The sequence below is a fragment of the Pelophylax lessonae genome, assembly GCF_965119305.1.
Source record: "Pelophylax lessonae genome assembly, chromosome: 3".
NCBI lineage: Eukaryota > Metazoa > Chordata > Amphibia > Anura > Ranidae > Pelophylax > Pelophylax lessonae.
The window spans coordinates 579,124,064-579,148,342 of NC_138770.1; the positions used below are offsets into that span (position 1 = coordinate 579,124,064).

Consider the following 24,279-nt stretch of genomic DNA (forward strand, 5'->3'; position numbering starts at 1 on the left):
TGCCCCAAACAGGCCCTGTAAGCGGTCTGGGGACAGACACAAGTTTGAAGGAAAAAACCTTGCCGGGGGACAAGAGCAGACCGAATTACTTCGTGGAACCACTTGTCTTGAACCTGGGAAGTCCATGGGTCCGGAAACCAGCGAAGGCGTCCTCCCACCCCCAATATGGGTGAGGGTGCAACTTCATGCAGAAGGAGCCTTGTACCCGGGTCTGGAGAAGCCCGATCTTGGTTTGCCAGACCAGGTTCGTTTGGATCCTCCAGAAGAGGCCCTGAAAGGCTTCGAGCCCTTGTCAGTTGACCCTTCGGGACGAAAAAAACTTCTTATGAGCTGAGAAGGAAGGCCCACGTCTATGACGAGGATCTTCGCCTTTTGTAGCCAGCGGAAAAAAAGTACTCTTTCCTCCGTGAGACCTTTAATGATGTCATCCAGGGTAGCTCCAAACAGGCGGTCTCCTTGAAAAGGAAGATCAGTCAAGGCCTTTTTTTGAAGTATGATCCGCAGACCAGCACTTGAGCCAAAAAACACGCCGAAGGATCAATGCCAAAACAGAGAGGTGAGCCATCAGGGGAACCACATCCAAAGAAGCATCACAGATAAACTGAAGCCCCTGGGCGGCCAGCTCGGCAAAGGCGGGGGGGAGCTGTTCCCTCTCCAGGTCACGGTGTAGGAGCTTAGCCCACTCAGCCAGAGTTTGCAATACTAGGGCAATGGTGAATACCAGCCGCATTGCCGAAACAGCCAGAGTGTACATAGTGTGGGCCACAGCCTCCACCTTCCGGTCAGCTGGATCCTTAAAGGCCAGGCACTCTTCAACCGGAATCATGGTTGCCTTGTTTAATCTGGAAACCGGAGGGTCCACCACCGTTGGCATAGTCAACTTCTTAAGAAGGGACAGGGGTAACGCCTAGTAAAGTGCTTAGGGACCCCACGGGACCCTTTGGTCGCCGCCACTCTTTAGCGACAAATCTGTCAAAATAGGCAGGGCAAGGAAACAGATTTGAATGGCTTGTGAGTGCCAAATGGCACCTGGGTCAGCTGCGTCTTCCATCTTCAGGGTCTCACGCACAGATGCAATCAGTGCATCTACCAGCGCCTTTTCGTGTGCAGTCACAGACGTGGAGGAATTATCCTCACTATAAGAGGATTCCAGGCGCGTGGTTGCAGACCAAGCAGGGTGACCCACGTCCGCAGCGACCTAATTCAGGATCTGACAAGACAGATGAGGCAGGGGAAGGCGGAGGGCACTTTCTGCTAGCCCGCCGCCGTAAACTGCCTCCTTTGGGAAACAAGGGACTCCAGGATCGCCGTCAGTGCATAGATGGATGGTTGGGACCCGGAGAGACCCGCAGCCTCAGAGAGGGGATCAGGTGGGGAAACGTGCTCCAAAGACTCCATGAGTGACCAGGGGGACCCCACAAAAAGTGTAAAACACTGGTAAAGGACAACCCCCACCGCGCTGGCAGCACCACCCGGTCGCCAGGCACAAAGCACCAAGAGATCCTCAGCAGAGAGGGAGAGGACCCCACCAGACTCACCACCCACAGAAACAGGCACCTGCAGCCAACAGGGGAATTTGCACTACCCGAGTGGCTATAAGGAATTAAAATGATCCAGGATTCAGCAACAAGGAATGAGGAGGAGCTCCCACCACTGAAATCCTCGCCCATAGGGCTCCACTGTCACGCTATTTTCAATGGCAAACCACAACAAAATGGCCGCCGGACTACACAAACATAGTCGCCGTGTATAGAAACACACAGGCTACAACAAAATGGTGGCTCTACGAGGCTTACAGGGACCCAGGAGGGAGACCAGGCCTCAAGGACAGATCCAGGCAGGACGGGGGGCCCTGGCAGGAGCCCCCACCAGGTACAACCTCCCCCCTATGCATAATCGATCATCCAGTCGCCGGCGGCGCACCCCCCTGGCCCCCATCGCCAGTTGGGGCCCTGATCCCAGGACCCCCCAGGCAAGTGGCAAGACCACCCAAACATCCCCAGCGCGAAGGGGCAGGATGAGGTACTTGGCAAGGGAGGGGGTGCCTGGAGGAAGGAGGGGAACCCGGGGGTCCAAGCGTCCCAAGGAGGGTCCCAGATACACCCCAAAACCCTCCGGGGGGAGAGGGCGGACAGCTACTCACCGAAGCAGGTGGGCACAGCTCCAGACTGAACCCCTCTCCATCTAAATGGGGGGCTGTCGGCCAGGAGGAACGCTGCGACTCGGGCAGAGACCTCACAAGGCTTTTAACTCGCAGCCAGCCCCTGTCCAGTGTGGCTTTGTCGTGGCTGACCTAGCGCAGAGCTGAGATCTGTGTGCACTGGCTGGCCAGACTTGGGTGACCACTGGATCTGGATTATCCAGCCCATCGCCCAGTCCGGCAGTTGATTGTAGATCCCACAGGAAAGAAATCAAGGAGAAAAAAAAATTCTATCTAAAAAACTTTTGCAAGGACCAAATATCCCAGCAAGGAAATAGGTCCTTACTCCTGACTAGGCAGAAAAAAACTGAGTGGCTATAGCACAGAGAGGGAGTATACCCACCTGGGACAGCCCATGGGTGTAGACAGTATTATTTTCTTCCTAGTGTCCTGCTCCTGTAGGGGGCAGTAAAACCCAAGTTATGAATATCAGGAGCTGTCAATAAATGAAAGAGAAACTTTTTTTTTTTTTTTCAAAATGGTTGGGATTTTTTTGTTTATAGCGCAAAAAATAAAAAAACGCCGAGGTGATCAAATACCACCAAAAAAAGCTCTGCTTGTGAGGAAAAAAAATACATCAATTTTATTTAGGTACAGTGTCGCACGACCTCGCAGTTTTCAGTTAAACCAACGCGGTGCAGTATCGCAAAATAGCCTGGTCAGGAAGGGGGTAAAACCTTCCAGAGCTGAAGTGGTTAATTCAAAAAAGGCCAGTCACATTACCTCTTGGATCCGGCAGCGCAAATATGGTGGGACTTTGCGCCAAGTGGCCACATATTTGTGTGCATTAGTACAAAAACAGCTGTGCCGAGAGCGCATGCCCTACGCGTTCCCAGCACAGGTAGCGCCGATTAATGGAAAGCTCCCAATCGCTGCTTGTGGTGGAGAGCTTTCCGTATACATGACCGTCATGACAACCAATCACAGCGGTCACATGATCATACATCCCGGCATCCTAAACCCTTAAAGGGCCAGGAGGCACCAGCTCCAAGGGGTCAAATTAAACATTTTTTTTTTATTTTTAAAAACCTGTTTTGATTTTCAGGTGCATCCTACATTTTCAGTTTCAGTACTGTAATTTTCATTTCTATGCACCACTAAAAAAAAGATTTACAAGTATATTTTATTTGTAATGGACAGCCTTCTGAAATATAAAGCAAGTTTATTGGAATCCCTTACCAATGCATTTAGTAATACGCTTGTGACCATCCGATGGTAAACAAACAGGCTAGAGATGATTAGATCAGAGCAACTCCAGATACCAAGCAATACTCTTTAGTGAAATGTCAATACTATCCAGAAATCAATGTCACAATGCAAGTCCTAAAGGTTTTAGTATTTACATAATTCGATCTCTTACAACAAGACTGGGTAGAGGTTTGTCATGGCCTCTAGGAGGATTTCAGGATTGAAGCCCTTTACCAGTAATTTTTTGCAACCTCTGTAGGCAATGTTTGATTTAATAATTTACCACCACGCAATACATATAACATATATGCAGTGTCAAGAAAACGGGCTGTCAATCTGGGTGCCACATACTGTATTTGCGCATTTAATTGGACACCCACAGCACAGACACTGAGCTGTCCCTGACAGCTCTTGGTCTCGTACAAAGGATTGGGAGACAGGAGGACTGGCTCTCGCTCACGTGATCACTGTGGTAAGCCAATCACAGTGCTCACTACTCTGAAAACCCACACCAGTACTGTTTCTTGTGAGTAGGAAGAGATACATTGAGGGAAATTAACTAAGACTGGAGCAGAAAGATTCTGGAATAGATGTGCATGGCAACCAGTTGGCTTCTAACTTACATTTTTAAAGCATAACTGAACAAGCTGAAGATAGAAGCTGATTGGACACAGCGCTCCATAAATCATAACTACTGGCTTATATTGCCTCCTCCAGAAGTAGGACTAGGCAGAAAAAAAAAAAACACCTGACTACGCCCATGGGCCGTCCTCCGCTGGTATATAACTCCCCTTTCTGCTCTAGGTAATTAGTTTAGTAGCAAGCAGTATTAAAAGTATCAGAATTCCATAGAGGGGTGGGAGTCATAGATGGACACAGCGCTCCATAAATCATTACTACTGGGACGTCCAAAAGCAGTGCCAAAAGGAAAATGAGGGGTGGGGAAAATAACGCAAGGCTAAACATAAGAGCCCTTAACAGGAGCCCCGTCGGGGGGAAAAAAAAAAAAGTTTAAAGAAAAACACCCCTCAAGAGGGAACAGCCCCTCCTAAACAGAAGCCTGCAAAACTTTGCAGCCAAAAGAAGCATCCGCAGATGCCAAAGTATCTATCATATAGAATTTTGTGAAGGTATGCACAGATGACCAGGTGGCCACCTTGCAAACTTGCGATATTGACGATGACGAAAGGCCCAAGAAGCACTCAGCGCCTGAGAAGAATGTACCGTGACAGAGAAAGGTGCAACCTGACCTTTAATGGAATAGGCCTAAGTCACCGCCTGTCTGATCCATGTGGAGATGGTAGCCAAAGAAGCGGCCAGTCCTTTTCTTGGTTCGTCCGTAACCACAAACAGCGAGTCTGACCTCTGAAAGGACTCAGTAATTGCCAGATACACCCAAATTGCATGAGCCACATCCAAGGTATGCAAAGCAAATTCCTTGGGATGGAAGTCAGGGAAAACTTTGGGCAGGAATGATGGACAGGGATGAAGAGCCACTTTATCCCTATAGACCACTAAATAGGGACTGCGACAGGATAATGCCGCCAATTCCAATACCCTGCGCGCCGAGGTAATAGCCACCAAAAATGTTACCTACTGGGACAACGTAGGCAAGGGAATCTCCCAAATATTCTCAAATGGAGGTTTCTGGAGAACTGAAAGTGCTAAATTTAAATCCCATGGTGGCAAAAGAGACCGTACAGGGAGCCACATGTCAAACCCCCTGAATGAAGGTACGATGAAAGAGTGCGTGGCTAGGGGTCACTGAAAGAAGATTGCCAGGGCAAACACCTGGCTCTTGATGGTACTCAAGGCCAACTTCTAGTCAATGGCCCTGTTGAAGAAAGGTTAAGATCCGAGCCACAGAAAAGGATCGAGGATGAGTGCCAATCTTACTCACCATACCACGGTACCAGGTGGGTGCCACTCCGAAACAGATCACCTCCCACCCGGGGTGGGGGTGCTGTCAGCCAAGGGGAAGCTGTGACTCAGGGCATTCCAGGTTAATGCGTCCCAGCGAGACTGTCCACTTGCAGGCTCCTACCCATCCATCGGGGCACTGTCGTGGCGAGGCCTAGTTCTGGACTATAACCTGCTCACGCTCGCTGGCCAGGCTGGGAGACCTTAAGGATCTAGATTATCCAGTGCGAAACTGCAGCTGGCTGTTGCTTTTAGTTCCTCTGGATCTTTTTCCTCCAAAACTAACTAGTTAAAAAAAAAAATTAAAAATCACAAATTTCCCTGTTACAGCTAAGACCAAAGTCCTAGCAGGGAGCTAGGTCCTATTCCTAACACTAGGCAGAACAAACTGTTTGATGATAGCAGGGTGTGTGGCGTTATGTCTGCAGGAACAGCCCCCACAGGCGTGGTAACGTTTTTTTCCTGCTTAGTGCCTATTCCAAGAAGGAGCAGCATAACCCTATGAGTCATGAAGATAAGGAGCTGCGTCTGTCGATGAATGATAGAGAAACGATCTTTTGGCACCACTAAAGGATCCCCCCAAGGCTCAGGGTACCTATCAGCAGTGAGAGAGATAACAGGGACCCCTCAAGGACTCACCCTACTGATCGGAGGAGCGCCTAGACTTTGGACCCAGCATCACCATGGACACCATCCCTGTTCATACAGTATCTCACAAAAATGAGTACACCCCTCACATTTTTTAAATATTTTATTATATCATTTCATGTGACAACACTGAAGAAATTACACTTTGCTACAATGTAAAGTAGTGAGTGTACAGCTTGTATAACAGTGTAAATTTGCTGTCCCCTCAAAATAACTCAATACACAGCCATTATTGTCTAAACTGCTGGAAACAAAAGTGAGTACACCCCTAAGTGTAAATGTCCAAATTGGGCCCAAAGCGTCAATATTTTATGTGGCCACCATTGTTTTTCAGCACTGCCTTAATCCTCTTGGGCATGGAGTTCACCAGAGCTTTACAGGTTGCCACTGGAGTCTTCTTCCACTTCTCCATGATGACATCACGGAGCTGGTGGATGTTAGAGACCTTGTGCTCCTCCACCTTCCGTTTGAGGATGCCCCACAGATGCTCAATAGGATTTAGGTCTGGAGACATGCTTGGCCATTCCATCCCCTTTACCCTCAGCTTCTTTAGCAAGGCAATGGTCATCTTGGAGGTGTGCTTGGGGTCGTTATCATGTTGGAATACTGCCCTGCTGTCCTGTCTCTGAAGGGAGGGGATCATGCTCTGCTTCAGTATGTCACCGTACATGTTGGCATTCATGGTTCCCTCAATGAACTTTAGCTCCCTAGTGCCGGCAGCATGCTCGACTGTAGGCAAGACACATTTGTCTTTGTGCTCCTCACCTGGTTGCCGCCACACACACTTGACACGATCTGAATCAAATAAGTTTATGTTGGTCTCATCAGCCGACAGGAAATGGTCCAGTAATCTACGTCCTTAGTCTGCTTGTCTTCAGCAAACGGTTTGCTGGCTTTCTTGTGCATCATCTTTAGAAGACGCTTCTTTCTGGGACGACAGGCAGGGAGACCAATTTGATACAGTGTGCAGCATTTGGTTTGAGCACTGACAGGCTGACCCCCCACCCCTTCAACCTCTGCAGCAATGCTGGCAGCACTCATTTGTCTATTTACCAAAGACAACCTCTGGATACGACGCTGAGCACGTGCACTTAACTTCTTTGGTCGACCATGGCGATTCGTGTTCTGAGTGGAACCTGTCCTGTTAAACCGCTGTATGGTCTTGGCCACCGGGCTGCAGCTCAGTTTCAGGGTCTTGGCAATCTTCTTATAGCCTGGGCCATCTTTATGTAGAGCAACAATTCTTTTTCTCAGCTCCACAGAGTTCTTTGCCATGAGGTGCCATGTTGAACTTCCAGTGACCAGTATGAGAGAGTAAGAACGATAACACCAAATTTAACACACCTGCTCCCCATTCACACCTGAGACCTTGTAACCCTAATGAGTCACATGACACCGGGGAGGTAAAATGGCTAATTGGGCCCAATTAGAACATTTTCACTTAGGGGTGTACTCACTTTTGTTGCCAGCGGTTTACATATTATTGGCTGTGTGTTAAGTTATTTTGAGGGGACAGCAAATGTACACTGCTATTCAAGCTGTACACTCACAACTTTACATTGACACACTATCCCAGGATTGTTACAGAATGGGGATAGCGGGGGAGGCCCCAGAGGTCTCTGCTGCATCCTCTGCCCTGGGACCCCGCCCCCCCCCCCACTGTACTTACCCTTCCATGGTGCGGGTAACGCTTCAGACAGAATCCTCGCCACCGAAGTAGGGGAGCTTTCAGGCAAGGGACCGCCGCGACTTAGACCCAGCCCGGTCGTATGTGACCCTGCGAGACGTTTAACTCGCAGGCCAGCCTCTGTCCGCAAGGCTGCGGTCTGCACGTGCTCGCTGGCTGGGCTGACCACTTGATCTAAATTATCCAGCCTGACGCCCAGCCCGGCAGTTGATGGTAGATCTCCCGAGAGAAAAAACTAAAAAAATGCAAGAGAGGAGAAAAAAATGCTAGGACCAAAGATCCCAGCAGGGAGCCTAGGTCCTTACTCCTGACTAGACAGATTAAAACTGATTACCTAGAGCAGAGAGGGGATAATATACCTGAGGCCCATGGGCGTAGCCATGTGTTTTTTGTTCTGCCTAGTCCTACTCCTGGAGGAGGCAATATAACCCAGTAGTTATGATTGATGGAGCGATGTGTCCATCGATGAACGAAAGAGAAAATGGGATTTTTGTATTTACCGTAAAATCCATTTCTCCGAGTTCATTGACGGACACAGATCTCCATTATTCAGAACCACGGGGACGTCCCCAAGCAGTGCCAAACATGAGGGGTGGGACAACAAAAAATGCCAAGGCTAAACACAATAGCCAACAAGGTAAATAATAAGAGCTCAACAAAAAACAACTGGAGCCCAACCTGAACACCCCCCCCCCAAAGAGGGAACAGACCCTCTAAACAGCAGCATGCAAAACATTGCAGCCAAAGTAAGCATCCACAGATGCCAACACATCCACTTTGTAGAATTTAGTGAAAGTGTGCACTGACGACCAAGTGGCCATCTTGCAAACCTGCACCACTGACGCCTGATGACGGAAGGCCCAAGAAGCACTAAGCGCCTGAGTAGAGCGCGCCGTTACAGGGAAGGGAGGAACCTGACCCATGATAGAATATGCCCGAGTCACCGTCTGTCTGATCCATCTGGAAATGGTCACAGAAGAAGCGGACAGCCTTTTTTCTGGGCCGTCCGTGATCACAAATGTCTTCATTCAAATAGAAATTAGAGACTACCTCAGGAATGAATGACAGACATGGGCGAAGAACCACCTCATCTTTGTGGACCACGACAAGAAAACGTTGCAAGTTCCGACACCCAGACAGCAAAAAGGCCACCTTCTGGGACAGTGTAAGCAGAGCAATCTTCTGAATATTCTCAAAGGGAAGCAACTGGAGAACTGAAAGCACCAAGTTCAGATTCCACGGCAGTAGAGGAGACCACACTGGTGGAGTCAGATTTCGAACACCTTGAATAAAAGTATGCACCTGGAAGTGCGTGGCCAGGAGTCGCTGAAAGAGTACCGCCAAGGCCAAAACCTGCCCCTTGATGATACTGAAAGGAAGATCAAAATCCGAGGCACCGAAAAAGAATGAGGGTGAACCCTGATCGACTCATACTACACTACGCTTTCCACGTACGATGGTAGAACTTCCTAGAGGTAGACTTCCTAGCCTTGTCCGAATCATCAACCCAGGAAAACCTCTATCTTTCAGCACCTGGCTTTCAACAGCTAGGCGATCAAAGCCAGCGACTGTAAAGCAGGATGGAAAATTGGCTCTTGGGAGGCGAGGCAAGTACAGGGCCACCAGAATAACTGGAATCCCTTCGGCCTCGAATCTGCGCAAAAGCCGCGGCAGAAGAGTGAGAGGAGGAAAGGCATAGACTGGGCGATACTGGGCCCACCAAAGCGTCTGTGGCGTCCGTCAGAGGATTCCGTGACCTTGCCACAAACCTGGTTACCTTTCTATTGAGCCAGAACTGCAACAGATCCTCCTCGGGGTTGCCCCACCGGAGACATATCTGATGAAACACATCCGGGTGAAGGGACCACTCCCCTTGGTCCTGCCGACTTAGATAGTCTGCCTGCCAGTTTTCCCCTCCTGGAATGTGTACGGCGGAGAGGGCCGGAACTTCTTCTGCGTTCTGCCCACCAGAGGATGCCGACTACTTCCGCCCTGGTGGTTGACATAGGCCACTGCAGTGGCATTTTCCGACTGGAACTTTACAGGGTGCCCCCCAGAGTTGATCCATCCAGTGATCCAGGCACAGCCTGATCGTTCAAAGACATTGATAGCTAGTCTGGACTCTTCCAGCGTCCAAACATGAGCAGAGCTCAGTCCCAGGGCTCCTCCCCACCCGGACCAAACTGGCATCCATGGTGACCACTGTCCAATACATGGGGAGAAAGGATTTGCCCTGGCGAAGAGCCGGAGAGCGAAGCCACCAGACCAGGGACCCTGTGGTTTCCCGGCTCAGTCGAATCTGATTGTCCAGAGACCTCAAACACTTGTCCCATTTCACCAGGATCTCCCTTTGGAGGGACCTTCTGGGACACCGTAAGCAGAGGAATCTCCCGAATATTCTCAAAGGGAGGCATCTGGAGAACTGAATGCGCCAAGTTCAGATTCCATGGCAGTAGAGGAGACCGCACCGGTGGAGTCAGATGTTGAACTCCTTGCATAAAAGTATGCACCAGGGAGTGCGTGGCAAGGGGTCACTGAGAGAAGACCGACAAGGCTGACACCTGTCCTTTGATGGCACTTAAGGCTCATTTCTGCTTGACAACTCGTTGAAAGAAGGTCAAAATCCAGCATTGCCTGACTGGAACTGTACCGGGAGCCCCCTGAGTCGATCCATCCAGTGATCTAGGCACAGCCTGATTGCCCGAAGTTCCAAGACATTGATAGCTAGTCTGGACTCTTCCAGCGTCCAACCCTGAGTAAAGCTCAGTCCCAGCACACCTCCCCACCCGGACAGACTGGCATTCATGGTGACCACTGTCCAATACAAGAGGAGAAAGCATTTGCCCTGCCAAAGAGCCTGAGAGTGAAGTCACCAGACCAGGGACCCCTTGGTTTCCCGGCTCAGTCGAATCTGATTGTCCAGAGACCTTTGGACATTTGTCCCATTTCACCAGGATCTCCCTCTAAAGGGACTTGATATGGAACTGTGCAAATGGAACCGCTTCAAAAGGTATATACCATCAGGACCAGCACCCCCATGTAAGTCCGGAGGGAGGACCACCTGCTGGACAGCAGTAGGTGAATCGCAGCATGCAATTTCTGGAGCTTGTCCAGAGGAAGGAACACTGGCTAGGGCTGAACCCAGAGTCAGACCCAGATAACCCGATTTTCTGGTTGGAATCAGAGCAGACGTCTGGTAGTTTAGAAGCCAACTGAACTCTTTCAGGGTTTGTACAGTTATCTCCACGTCATCCATCAGGACAGCAGAGGACTGTATTCAGGTAGCCCAGTACCCAAATCCCCCGCTAAAGTAGCAATGCCAGAACCGGGGGCCAACACTTTTGTTAAGACCCGAGGAGCGGAGGCGAGATCAAAGGGTAACGCCACAAAGTGATAATGCTCTTCTCCCACAGCAATTGGAGAAAGTGATGGTGTTTGGCACATATTGGAATGTGCAGGTAAGCACCCTTGATGTAGATAGAAGCAAGAAACTCCCTCTGAGGAAGGGATGCCAACACTGTGCGAATAGATTACATTCTGAACTTTTGTCCCCGCACAAAGCAACTCAGGGCCTTGAGGTCCAGAATCCGACGTACCTTGCCTTCCTTCTTTAGGACCTTGAACATGTTTGAATAAAAACCCTGAAACCGTTCTGATACCGGAACCGGGATAATCACACCCTGAAGCAACAGATTTTGCACTGCCCTAAAGAGAGACAGACACACATTGGAAGGGAAGAACATTTCTGGAGGACAAGAATTAAATTCTATGTTGTAACCGGAAAGTATCACTTCGTAGATCCACTTGTTGTTTACCAAGGAGGTCCACGGGCTGGTAAACCAGCAAAGACGTCCCCCCCCACCTCATGCTGAAGGAGCCTTGTCCGTGGATCTAGAGAATCCCGCTCTCGGCTTGCCAAACCAGGGCAGATTAGAACCTCCCGAGGAATCCTTGTCAGTGGGCCCTGAGGGTCTATTTCCTTCTTAGACTATGGAAGAAAACTACTCTTCCCCCCTTTGAGACTCTTAACGGTGTCATCCAGGGTAGCCCCAAACGATTGCCCTGAAAGAGTAAATAAGTCAGAGCTTTTTGAGAAGTCTGGTCCGCAGACCAAGACTTTAAGCCAAAATGACATGCCTAAGCACTACCGCCGAAACAGACAGCCTAGAAATCAGAGGAGCTGTGTCCAAAGAGGCATCACAGACAAACTGCAGCCCCTGGACCAGCTAGTCCACCAATTCTGCAAAGGCAGGGGGAATCTGCTAACCCTCTAGGTCACAGCGCAAAAGTTTAGCCCACTTGGTCAGAGATTGCGACACCAGGGCAATGGTCAGTACTGGCCTAAGTGCCGAACCAGCAACAGTGAACATTTTGCGGGCCACAGACTTTGCCTTCCTGTCAGCCAGATCTTTTAAAGCCAGAGGTTCCTCTACTGGAATCATGGTTGCCTTGTTCAACCTGTAAACAGGGGGGTCCACCACTGGTGGAGAAGTCCACTTCTTGAGGAGAGATTCCACAAAGGGATACCTCACCGTAAAGCGTTTAGGAACCAAAAAGGGACGTTTCGGACGCTCCCACTCTTTAGAGACAAACCTGTCAAAATAGGAGGGATAAGGAAACACTTTTGCCATGCGTGACAACTTGTGGGTGCCAAAGGGAAGTGGCACCTCAGCCACAGCCTCAGTTCCTCCTTATTTAAAGTTTCCCGCACAGATGCAATCAGTGCGTCAACTAGCGCCTTCTTGTGCACAGCTACAGGTGTGGAGAAATCGTCCTCACTATCTGATAAATCAGGAAGCGTGGCTTCAGACCCCACAAGGTGGGCTACGTCCGTGGCGGCCGAGTCAGATTCAGAATCTGATGAGACAGATGAGGCAGGGGAAGACGGGGGCCACTTTTTGCTAGCCTGCCGGCCAACGGCCAACTCCACCTGGCGTGCGGCAGAGGGAACCGGATGACCACACGGACCACCAACAACCAGGGGGGGGGGGGGTCTGAGTGAAACCCACAGGTCAGATTATACACCCCAAACCCCTCCAGTGGGAGAGGGGGGACAGCTACTCACCATACCAGGAACCAGACGAGCACCACTCCAGACAGAACCTCCCCAGACGGCATCGAAATGGGGGGCTGTCGACCAGGAACGCTGTGACTCAGGCTAAGACCCCGCCGTATGCGACCTAGCGAGGAGTTTAACTCGCAGGCCAGCCCCCGTCCAGTAGGGCTATGTCGCGGCCAACCTAGCACAGAGCTGTGGTCTGCAGGCGCTCGCTAGCCAGACTTGGGTGGCTACTGGATCTAGATATCCAGCCTATCTCTCAGTCCGGCAGTTGATTGTAGATCTTACAGCAAAAAAAATGGGAGAAAAAAAACAGAATTTTTGTAAGAACTTATTGTAAAATTATTTTCTCTGAGTCCTCAGCCTTCACTAGTGGGTAATGGCGCCCTCTGCAGGAGCAAGCTAAGCAGTTTGAAAGGTTAATAAAAAAAAAATCTATACTTAGACACACCTCTAGGGGGGCCATCCCTCAGCCATTATACTGATCCAGATATCACTGTTCCTCAGTTTGTAGCAAGCAGTACCGGAAGGCAATAACCCCCAGATTCAAGAACCAGAGGGGCTAGGGCGGCGACTGTCAGAGCACTCAGAGAAAATAATTTTACTGCAAATAAAAACAAAGAAAAGGGCGCACCAGCCTATCACATTATACTCAGCGGGCTTTTAATAACATACGTTTAAAATCAGCTACTCACAAACATGCAAAATAATCCAGCATATCAATTCCATAGAGCAGCATCCTTGTTAAAGGTCCAATGTCTCGTGAAGACGAAGGGCTGACGCGTTTCGAGGCCGTGCCTCTTCCTCAGAGCCTGAAGGCCTTGACTAAGTCCATGGTTTAAATACAGTGGACAAGGCCTTCACGTGACCCTCAAAGTTGTGGGAGGAGATACCGCCCTTGTGGGCATGGCTACACAGCTAATTACCCAAACCATAACATAGACTTCTATTAGTACAACACTCTACAGATCTATATGAGCTTATACAATGATGACCATTTGCACATGACCTTCATAGCAAATAAATGATAATAAATAATAAATAATAAGTAAATGCTCGAGGTGCTCAGCAATTTCAAAACTAAGCAGATGATCCTCCTCACACAGGAAATGCACAGCACCAAGGACAGAAATCACAGTGTAACTCACAGCAATTGCTGATTCTTCCAGTAATAACACAAAGATCACCAGATACCCAATGCCTAAATAAGTATGCATGATCTATGTAGAAGACAATAATATAGTGTGCCCATGAAGATTGAAATAGCTACTGCTATATTCGGTGGACACTAGATGGACATCTAATGGTGATGGCAAGGATGGTGGTTACCTGTGCTGTTGCCTTAATGACTGCCGAGAGGATTCCGCGCTGCCATGCCATAATACCAACATAATGCAGTGCTGCATACCGGTGGTGGAACGTACGCCGTCCATACCCGGAACAACCGTGCGTTCCACCAAGATGACATCACTTGCGGCGGTGGAACGCAGCCGCCGAAACCAGAAGTGACAAGCGTCCAGGGGAGGCGCCAGCAGAACGTCATCCCGATGCCCTGTGTGATAGGACATCAGAACTAGTGACAAAAGCCTCCCTAGTCTCATAATACCCGCTGTACTTTGCAGTCCCATGGTGCATCCAAAGACACCCGTGTAAGGAGGATAGATACCTCGCTTTGATCAGAGAATCCGGCAATAGTATACATGCATATAAATAAAAACCATTACAATAAAATACCATACAGCGACAGAGAAATGTACAGATATAAGTAAAAAATATTGTCATAATTATTCTAAAATCCCTAATTGGTCCAATACAATGAATATAATATCATGACCCAAATGTACATTCATATTTTAAAAATATACAAATATTAAAAACATATACTGTAATTAATAAATGATAAAATCTTATATTGAGAGTGATGAAAATAATAATAGTAATACTCTAAAAATATATATTAATATATAAATATCTAAAACTCTCAATATCAAAACCATGGTTGGGAATAAAAGGTGTATAGACTTGGATATATGTACTTGATACAATAGATATAATTCAACACGCTGACTTGGCGCACTATATCCCTTCAAATCCTAAAATCAAAAATTGCATATGAATAATAAAAATGACTCAATTGTACATGGTGAACGGTATATGAGGGCTCAACAAAATTACCACTCAAAAAGAACCAATAAAAATATTTAAACCTATTGTGAAAATACAGAGTTCAGATGAGAATGATACAAAAAATGCTAGGATAAATGTCATACTGCTGGGAAAAAAAGTAAAGGATGGGGAACCTTATGGAGAAAAGATTCTGGCGGGGAGCAGGCAAATTTTACTGAATTTGAACAGGACCGAAACTAAGATCAGAATCAAAGGAAGAGATAGAAGTACTACAAGATGTTATAGCACACCCTGGATCTCGAGATCTTCATTCAGGCCTCCAGGGGTCATGGACCCTAGGGTGAAGATCCAATACGATTCTCTCCTACATAGTTTTTGAAATCTGGCTCCTTCATCTGGGTCCTTGGCTATTAATTCAATGCCATAAACTCTCAGGCCCGTCGGGTCCCCATTGTGGTACTGCTCAAAATGGTGGGGTATGGAGTAACTATTACGATCTTTTGTTCCTGTCCTGGTTTTCCTATTCAGGATAATACATTTATGTTCTCCAAACCTTACCCTGAGGGGTCGTATGGTACAACTCACGTATAGTAGGCCGCAGGGACAAACAATACCCTAAACCACATAATTGGTGCCACAATTGATAAATTGTTTTATTTTCCTGCTGCAGCCATCCGAGCCAAAGACTTCGCTCTTCCTGTGCCACATATACGAGCAGGTACCACAGTTTCTTACTCCACACCTGAAATTGCCTTTTTGGTCAAAATGGTGAACCAAGGATTGCTCAAAGGTCCACCATTTCGAACTTTAGCTTTCCTAACCTTACTGTGGGAAATTTGACTCCTAAGGTCCCTAGGTTTTCTGAAGACAACCTCAGGAACCGAAGGTAGAAGAGTTCCCAAAACTGGATCCTGTTTTAGGATTTTCCAGTTGCGCTTCAATGTGCGCTGTATATCAAATGCCTTATTATTATACATGGTGCTAAATCTTGTAATCCTAGTTTCAGATAGCCTACTAAGCTGTTTCATGGGCTTAGCCCCCTGGCATGTACTCTTAACCTGGAAACCCTCATCAGAGTCAACATCCGTCACATATAGCTGCCAATATTTGGTGTAGGCTTTGTCAATAAGGCTTGCTTTATATCCTTTTCCAGAAATCTATTCCTCAAGACCTGGCCCTGTTCTTCATAATCTGCAACTCTAGTGCAGGTCCTCTCTAGTCTGCAGAATTGGCCATAGGGTACGTTTCTGATCCACCTAGGATGATGGCTACTCTTCGCGTGGAGGTAGGAGTTACCCCCGCTAGGTTTAAAATGAGTCTTAGTATTAATACCCCCATCCTGAGCAGCTCGCAATTCCAGATCAAGGAAGACTAGATGGTTATCATCCATCACATGAGTGAAGGATATCTCGAAGGGATTATCACTACAATGTAAAATAAATCCATGAAACTCAGCTGTACCGTCCCAGATGATCAGTATATAATCAATGTATCTAGCATAAAGTGCCAGGTGGACTCTGTATGGGTTGTTATCCATATGCAACGGTCCTCCCAGTACCCCATAAAGAGGTTAGCATAACTGGGAGCAAACCGAGCGCCCATAGCAGTGCCCCTGGTCTGCCTATAAATACTCATCCAGGTAAACAAAGTAATTGTGATTCAGCGTATAACTTATTGAATCAACCAAAAACTTTGTTTGGAGAGGATGCAGGTTACTAGATTTTAAATAGTAATCTACTGCTGCAAGTCCAAATTCATGTTTAATGGACGTATATAGGGATGAGACATCCAAAGAAACCCATTTATACCATTGCAACCATTGTACAGGTGCCAAGATTTCAAGCATATGCCCTGAGTCCCTGACATACGATGGCAATGCCGTAACTAGATCCTGTAAAAAGGAAGCAATATAACTTCCCAAGTTACTTGTTAGGCCATCGATGCCTGCTATGATGGGTCTTCCAGGGGGATTTTTCTCATCTTTATGAATCTTGGGAATATGGTAAAAATGGGGAGTGTTGGGATGCTGAATGTACATGGATGCACCATGGGACTGCAAAGTACGGCGGGTATTATGAGACTAGGGAGGCTTTTGTCACTAGTTCTGATGTCCTATCACACAGGGCATCGGGGTGACGTTCCGCTTGTCACTTCCGGTTCCGGCGGCTGCGTTCCACCGCCCGGATATCCGGACGGGCAGAAGTGATGTCATCTTGGTGGAACGCACGGTTGTTCTGGGTATGGACGGCGTGCGTTCCACCACCGGTATGCAGCGCTGCATTATGTTGGTATTATGGCATGGCAGCGCGGAATTATCTCGGCAGTCATTAAGGCAACAGCACAGGTAACCACCATCCTTGTCATCACCATTAGATGTCCATCTAGTGCCCACCGAATATAGCAGTAGCTATTTCAATCTTCATGGGCACACTATATTATTGTCTTCTACATAGATCATGCATACTTATTTAGGCATTGGGTATCTGGTGATCTTTGTGTTATTACTGGAAGGATCAGCAATTGCTGTGAGTTACACTGTGATTTCTGTCCCTTGGTGCTGTGCATTTCCTGTGTGAGGAGGATCATCTGCTTTGTTTTGAAATTGCTGAGCACCACGAGCATTTACTTATTATTTATTGGGGGCGTGGCCTGGCACGGCATGCGATAGGAGGTGAGTAGCTAAAGCTCTGCCGGAATCGTATCCTGTACCATCTATCCTGTCTCCCCGCGACTTCTTACCGAGACCCGCTGCTCCCCAGGACACTCCGGAGCCCATCCTGCTATGTCCCCGCCAAAAAAACGTCCGAGGCGGCCGCCAAGCTAGATAAATTCCACCGCCAGGACAGAGAGTCCTCCTCCCAAGATGGCGCCGGGAAGTCTCGGGACATCGGAGCAGCGGCGGGCGCAGACACAGCAACGGTCCTGGAAGCCATATCTGCATGCCAGGCGACCCTGACTACAAAGATCGACTAAGTGAAGGTAGATATTTCCCTGATCAGGCAGGATATGAGGCAGCTGCAGGACAGGGTGACCGAGGCTGAGAATAGGATCAGCAGCGTGGAGGACTCCCTACCCCCACTCCAACACTCCACTGATCATCTCCAGCGGCAAGTTCACCAGATCCTACAAAAGCAGGATGATCTGGAAAACAGGATACGCAGATGCAATTTGCGGTTCATAGGCTTACCAGAGGGAGTGGAGGGCTCGGACCCCTCTAATTATCTGGAACAGCTACTCATCCAGACTTATGGCAGGAAATCGCTGTCGCCAACATTTGTTGTGGAAAGAGCGCACCGCCTATCGGGTCGCCCGCCGCCACAGGGAGCCCCACCGCGTACGTTCATAGCGAAATTTCTTAATTATCGTGACAGGGACACCATCCTTTGCCTGGCTAGAGTGAAAGGGAATATTCCGCTTGGGAATGGGAGAGTGGCGGTGTTCCCGGACTTCTCGCCAGAAGTACAAAAGCGACGCAAGGGCTTCATGGAGGCTAAACGGAGGCTTCGGGTCAAGCACATCAAATACGCCATGATGTATCCTGCTCGTCTCCAGGTGGAAGGTGAGGACCGCGTCCACTTTTTTGACGATCCTGAGGCAGTCATTTCCTGGTTGGAGCACCTTGACACCAGTGGATAGAGGTCGGTGGCCACCTTTCTTCCCCTACCACTGTTATGGCTTATTCCCACACCCTTATTAGTCCTCCTTCCCCCCACTGCCTCATGCAGCTGGCTGCCCTCTCCTGGCGACCCTCCTCTCATCTCCCCCCCCCCTATGCAAGGACATCCGGACAGGCGACCTGTACGAGAGACTGCCGCATGGGGTATGGAGGGGGGGGGATACTTTACCGCCTGGCTTGGACGGCTGCCCCTACCATGACTTCCTACCCACATCAGTGAGGAGACTTAACCCATTTTCAACCCGGCAGAGGGTACCGGATCCACCGATGCCCACTCTACTACTGGAGCTGCACCCACGGCCCGATCTGCCTTTCAGCGATTTTTCGCCCCCTGCACCCGATCAGCTTGGGTGCCGGATCCCCAAGGATTTATTTTTCTTCCCCCTTTTTTTTTCTATACATCATATATGCATGTGGCCAGCTATTTGCCTACACGGACCTAACATATCCTTTGTGTTACTCAGGTTTTTGTATGTTCGAGCCCTTCATATTACTAAGCCACAATATTTCCTGGGGACCTTGGTTTGTGTTTTTTTGGGACTTTATGCCCGCACGAGTTGGGGTTGATGCAGGGTGGGGTGGGGGGTTACTGTTTTTCATGAAGTGCTCTTCATGATATGTTTTATGATTACTTTTATTTTGTGTTCTTCCTTTTTATGTGTGCAGAGGTGGTGCAGTATGATTATCTATGTTACTTTTATTATGGCTGTGGAGGATGTGCGGTTTGCAGGGCGGGTATGCTATGTGGAGAAGTTTGGGAGCCTGGAGCTGTTGCAGCCTGAACATTTCTGTTCGGTCAGATGGCCATCTTGAAATTGATGACCTGGAATGTCCGGGGCCTTAGAGACAAACTCAAACGTTCCGCAGCGTTTGCCTTCCTTAAAAAACAACAGGTGGATATACTAGTACTCCTGGAAACTCACCTAGATAGCCACATGCACCTTTTCTTAAAGAGACCTTGGGTCGGATGGGCTTACCACTCCATGTATACCTCCCACTCTAGGGGGGGGTAGCGATCCTAGTGGCCAAAGCGGTACATTTTCAGCTCCGAGGTTCCCAGACGGATCCACAGGGCAGGTTTATATTCTTACAGGTACTGATTTTTGGGGAACTGTTTTTAATTTTGGCCTTTTATGTTCCTCCCCCTTTCTCCATGACAGTGATAGCAGCAGGCCTATCGTATATGTCCCAATTCCCAAGTATACCAGCATTTGTTTGGGTGATTTCAATAATGTCCTTGACCCTTCCCTTGACAGGCTGCAGCCTCTCCCCCAGGCTCCGTCACAGGCGACCAGCACTAGATTCGCCCGGTTGCTCGAGGCGGCGGGCCTGGTGGACTCCTGGCGGACTAAATTTCCTCAGCAGAGGGCGTACTCCTGTTATTCCCCGACGCACCATACCATGTACCACATAGACCTTATTTTGCTTTCCCGGGTCCTGACCCTGAGGTTGGCGACGGTTGGATTTTCCCCTGGGTCGCTGTCGGACCACAGCCCCTACTGGGCGGTGGTCAGGCTCGACCTGGACAGGCCGCCACCGGCTTGGCGTCTCAACCCTATTTGGCTAACCCTGTTACCTGAGGCATCGTTGGATGCCTGCTGGGCCCAGTTTTTTACTGATAATGGGGGGACTGCCTCTCCTGTGGCGGTATGGGAGGCGTTTTAAATGCATGCTAGGTCATAGAGCTTTCTTTTGGTGGCATTTGATTGCCTCTGTGGTTTTTATTGTTTTGCGCTATAAACAAAAAAGACCAACAATTTTTGAAAAAAAAAAACATCATTTACTTTCTGCTATAAAACATATTCAATAAACAAAAATTTTAATTTCTTTATAAATTTAGGCCAATATGTATTCTGCTACATATTTTTGGTACAAAAAAATCACACAAAGCGTATATTGATTGGTTTGCAAAAAGTTATAGTGTTTACAAACTACGGGATATATTTATGAAATTTTAATTTATTTTTTACTAGTAATGGCGGTGATCAGCGACTTATAGAACTTAGACTATAGACTTATAAGACTGTGATAATGCGGCAGACAAATCAGACACTAACTGACTCTTTTTGGGGACCAGTGATACTTATACAGTAATTCGTGCTAAAAATATGCACTGTCAATGTACAGACACTGGCTGGGAAGGGGTTATCAGGGGCGATCAAAGGGTTAACTGTGTGCCTAGCCTGTGCTTTCTCACTGCGGGGGAGGTGCTTGAACCATGGGAAGGCAATGATCCATGTTCCTGCTCTGCAAGAACACAGGATCAATGCCTTACTTACTGACAGAATGGCAACCTGCCTTATTTACATAGGCAGATCGCCATTCTGGCTCTTTGCCTAATAATCAGCGGGTGCTGGCGGACATAGAGTTCGTGGTACCTGTAGATTAGCTCCCGCCGTGTCTAATCACAGCGGAAGTGGGTTGCTGGCGGTTGCACATACGCACCCCAGACCTGGAAATGCAAGTTTACATAGTGAAGGGCACTGACGAGGATATGCCGCACTGATGGGCAATGATGAGCACTAATATGCAGCACTGAAAGGCAGCACTGGCTGGCATCACTGATGGGAACAAATTGGTATCACTGATGGGCACTGTTGGGGCTTGCCCTGAATACCTGTACAGGTCTCCCCTGCGAGGAGATTCCGCTGATTGGCTTTCCTCACATCACATTCTGTCAGTGTGAGATGAGGTGAGCCGATTACCGACACTTCCGTGTTTACATGTGATCGGCTGTGATTGGACAAAGCCAATCACATGGGTAAAAAGCCACGTCATCAGCTTTTTACCAAGATCGGGGTTTGTGTAAAGCGGTCTATTCTTCTTACAGACATTGGTGGCCTGGGTTCAGTCCTATGCTAATAACATGACTAAATGCTAGAGACAGATCAAATCAATGTTGAATGGAATGAATAAAGTTTAGACAGAGCTCTGGATTAACTGACTAGTATAACATAAACCCCTAAGCCTCGTTTAGCAGATACTGTGATCCATTCTCCATCATTTGCTTATGAGACTGACACTTGATGGTTTCGGAGCTAAAATGTTTCCTGGAATAATAAATAAAATAGCTCTGCTTTCAGTATTTTCATTTTAAATTATAAGTTCACCTTTTGTAACACATCACATGTTACATCCATATTCAGGGTGTAACATGTTACAACTGCAGTGGCCCTGGCACTCCGCCTCCTCCCAAGCGGATTGTGGGGGGGCTCAAAGTAAAAAAAAAAAAAAAATAATAAATGCACATTGTTTCCTGGAAAAAGATTAGTGCTTATTATTATTTTTAAAAAGGTGAATTTATCATTTATAGATAAGGATCTGGTATTATTAGAATGAGGAGATTATGTTTTAGTACAGCTCTTCTATAATGCTGGGGCCTGTAGCAAGGACATTGGCAACACATATAAAATAACACAGAGCACAGCAATATTACAAAAAAGATAAACTAGAGGTAGATGTACCTGTGTTTGTTCCTCAGGCAACAGATCATAAATTGCCTCATGCATTTTAGCCACTTGCTTGCAGATATTTCTAAAGCACATGGAGGGAACAGGGGCTTTTACCTCATACTGTGAACATAAGATTTATAACTGCATTAGAGACAGTATAAATACCCCATTCATTAAGGCCCTTAAATTAAAGGGATTATTCAATTGTCAACCAGTGCAAGCCATAGAAAAGCTGCTGGAACTTCCAAATTGCCATATAAAATATCAATATAGTAGAAATAAGAAAATCTATTGTCACGCTACCACTCCCCAGTCCAAGCTTATCTACTGGCTTAAATTAATAAATGCTGGAAGAGGAGCTTATATATTTACCCTTGGGGTTATCACCTACCTCCTGTCTAGGCTACATAACCCAGGGCCAGAGCATTTGTTATATTATCTATACCAGTGTTTCTCAACTCCGGTCCTCAGGGCACACTAACAGGCCATATTTTATTTTCAAACATCAAAACAAAGAAACAAAAAACACGCTCGCGGGCGCAGCCGCCGAGCCGATGTTGGGAGATATGTAACATGTAGAAGAGCATATCCATAAAGCTTTACTGTGTATTATGACTTAAGCAACATTTCCATACAAACAGTAGTGAAAAGTGAACAAACTAACAACAGGAGTCAAGACAGGAATTATCCGTTCTGGGAGGGGGGAGAGGGCATGGGTGGGGAGGGAGTGAGATGGAGTAGGGAGGACCGCAGTGGAGGCAACAAGAGGGCCGCGGCCCTCGCACCACCTACGCCACGGGTCCCAATTCCCTTCAAAGGTTTCGTAGGATGGAGTTCTCAGAGCCAGGAGCCTTTCGTATTGGTAGTTGAGCTGTACCTGTGAGATCACTTCGGACGGATTGGGGGGTGAGGAGGTGCGCCAGTGTCTAGCAATGGCCAGCGTGGAGGCTAGTAGAATGTGGGAGACTAACGTGCGTTGTGCTGGTGGAAAAGCGTCAATCCCCAAGAGCAACAGGGCAAGAGCAGAGTCCGGGTTTGTGTTAGTGCCCGTGATTTGTGATAAAATAGAAAAAATTTTGTGCCAGTAACTGGTGAGTGACTTACAAGTCCAAAAAATGTGGAAAATAGAACCCAGTTGTCCACAGTCCCTCCAGCAGCAGGGCGATAGAGACGAATAGAACCGGGCCAGTAATTGGGGGGTCCTGTACCATCTGGTCAGTAGTTTCTGGTAGGTTTCCCAGTGGTTAATACAGTGGGATGAGGCGTATGCCGACTTTAGTGCACAGGCCCACTGGTGTAAAGAAAATTCCCTGGCGAGGTCCGACTCCCAAGCAATCATCAGGGGGGTCTTGGACAACTGGGTTTTTTGGTGTAGGATAGAGTAAAAGAGGGTAATGCCTTTATTACGTGAATTTGGGGTGGTCATGTGGTTCCAAGCTTGAGAGTCTAGTTTTATGTCAGGGGGAGGGTGTTTGAGCAGGAAGGACGAGATTTGGGTGTAGGAGAAGAGGGCCTTAGCTGGAAGGTGATGTTTCAGGGAGAGGGTTTTGTAGGGTATTAGATCTCTGCCAGCATAAAGCTGGTCGATCCACAAGATGTCTGCTGACCTAAAGAGGGTAAGGGACAAATGAGGGATGAGGATCTCTAACGTCCGTAGAGGAAGCCTAACTTTGGTGCTGTTAGTATTGGGAGTCGATTTGGTAGTTTAGAGCTCTAGAAAACCTTTTGAAAGATTGTTAATGTAGGTAGATGATTCCTAAGAGTAGTTGCGCCAACATCCCTGGTATGTATACAAAGAAGTATTTGGTTCCTCAGGCCAGTAAGTGGGACTTTAAGGCAATAAAGAAAAAGTATCAGCATAAAAGCGTTTTTGGATTTTATCGTAAAAGATACATGAATTACAACATGTTTGCTTCATAAATTATATAGTGCAGGGTGGGTGAGAGACCCATCCGTGATAGTGCAAGAAGGTAAAGAAGTGACACTGTGAGTATTTGGTGACTTTAGAAACACAAAAATCCTGCCATCCGTCGGTATTGGATATTGCAGGGAGCGTCTCAATTCCCCACGCGTTTCGGCTTGCCTAAAGCGGCTATGCCTTTTTCAAGGTATCACCATATCTAGAATGATATTTAGACATTGTAAGTGTCATTATGCACTAAATACTTAGTTTGTGTAATCTAGGTTGAATAAATAGCTTACATTTTGTTTTTTGTATATACAGTTTCTCGGTCGTTGTTAGTGGAACCTGCCCCTCTTTTTCCCAAGATAGTCACAAGATCCCCATAAAGGAAAGGAGTAGCAGTGATGCAGGCACTGGAA

At 47.7% G+C, this 24,279-nt stretch overlaps 1 protein-coding gene across 1 annotated transcript in view; it reads right to left on the bottom strand.

Annotated features, from left to right (window-relative positions):
- VPS54 (VPS54 subunit of GARP complex) overlaps nt 1-24,279 on the bottom strand; it is a 243,203-nt gene that overhangs the window by 21,597 nt on the left and 197,327 nt on the right. The window contains exon 21 of the mRNA XM_082252138.1: nt 21,970-22,077. Coding sequence (XP_082108264.1) covers nt 21,970-22,077 — 108 coding nt within the window. The remainder of the gene's footprint in view (nt 1-21,969; nt 22,078-24,279) is intronic.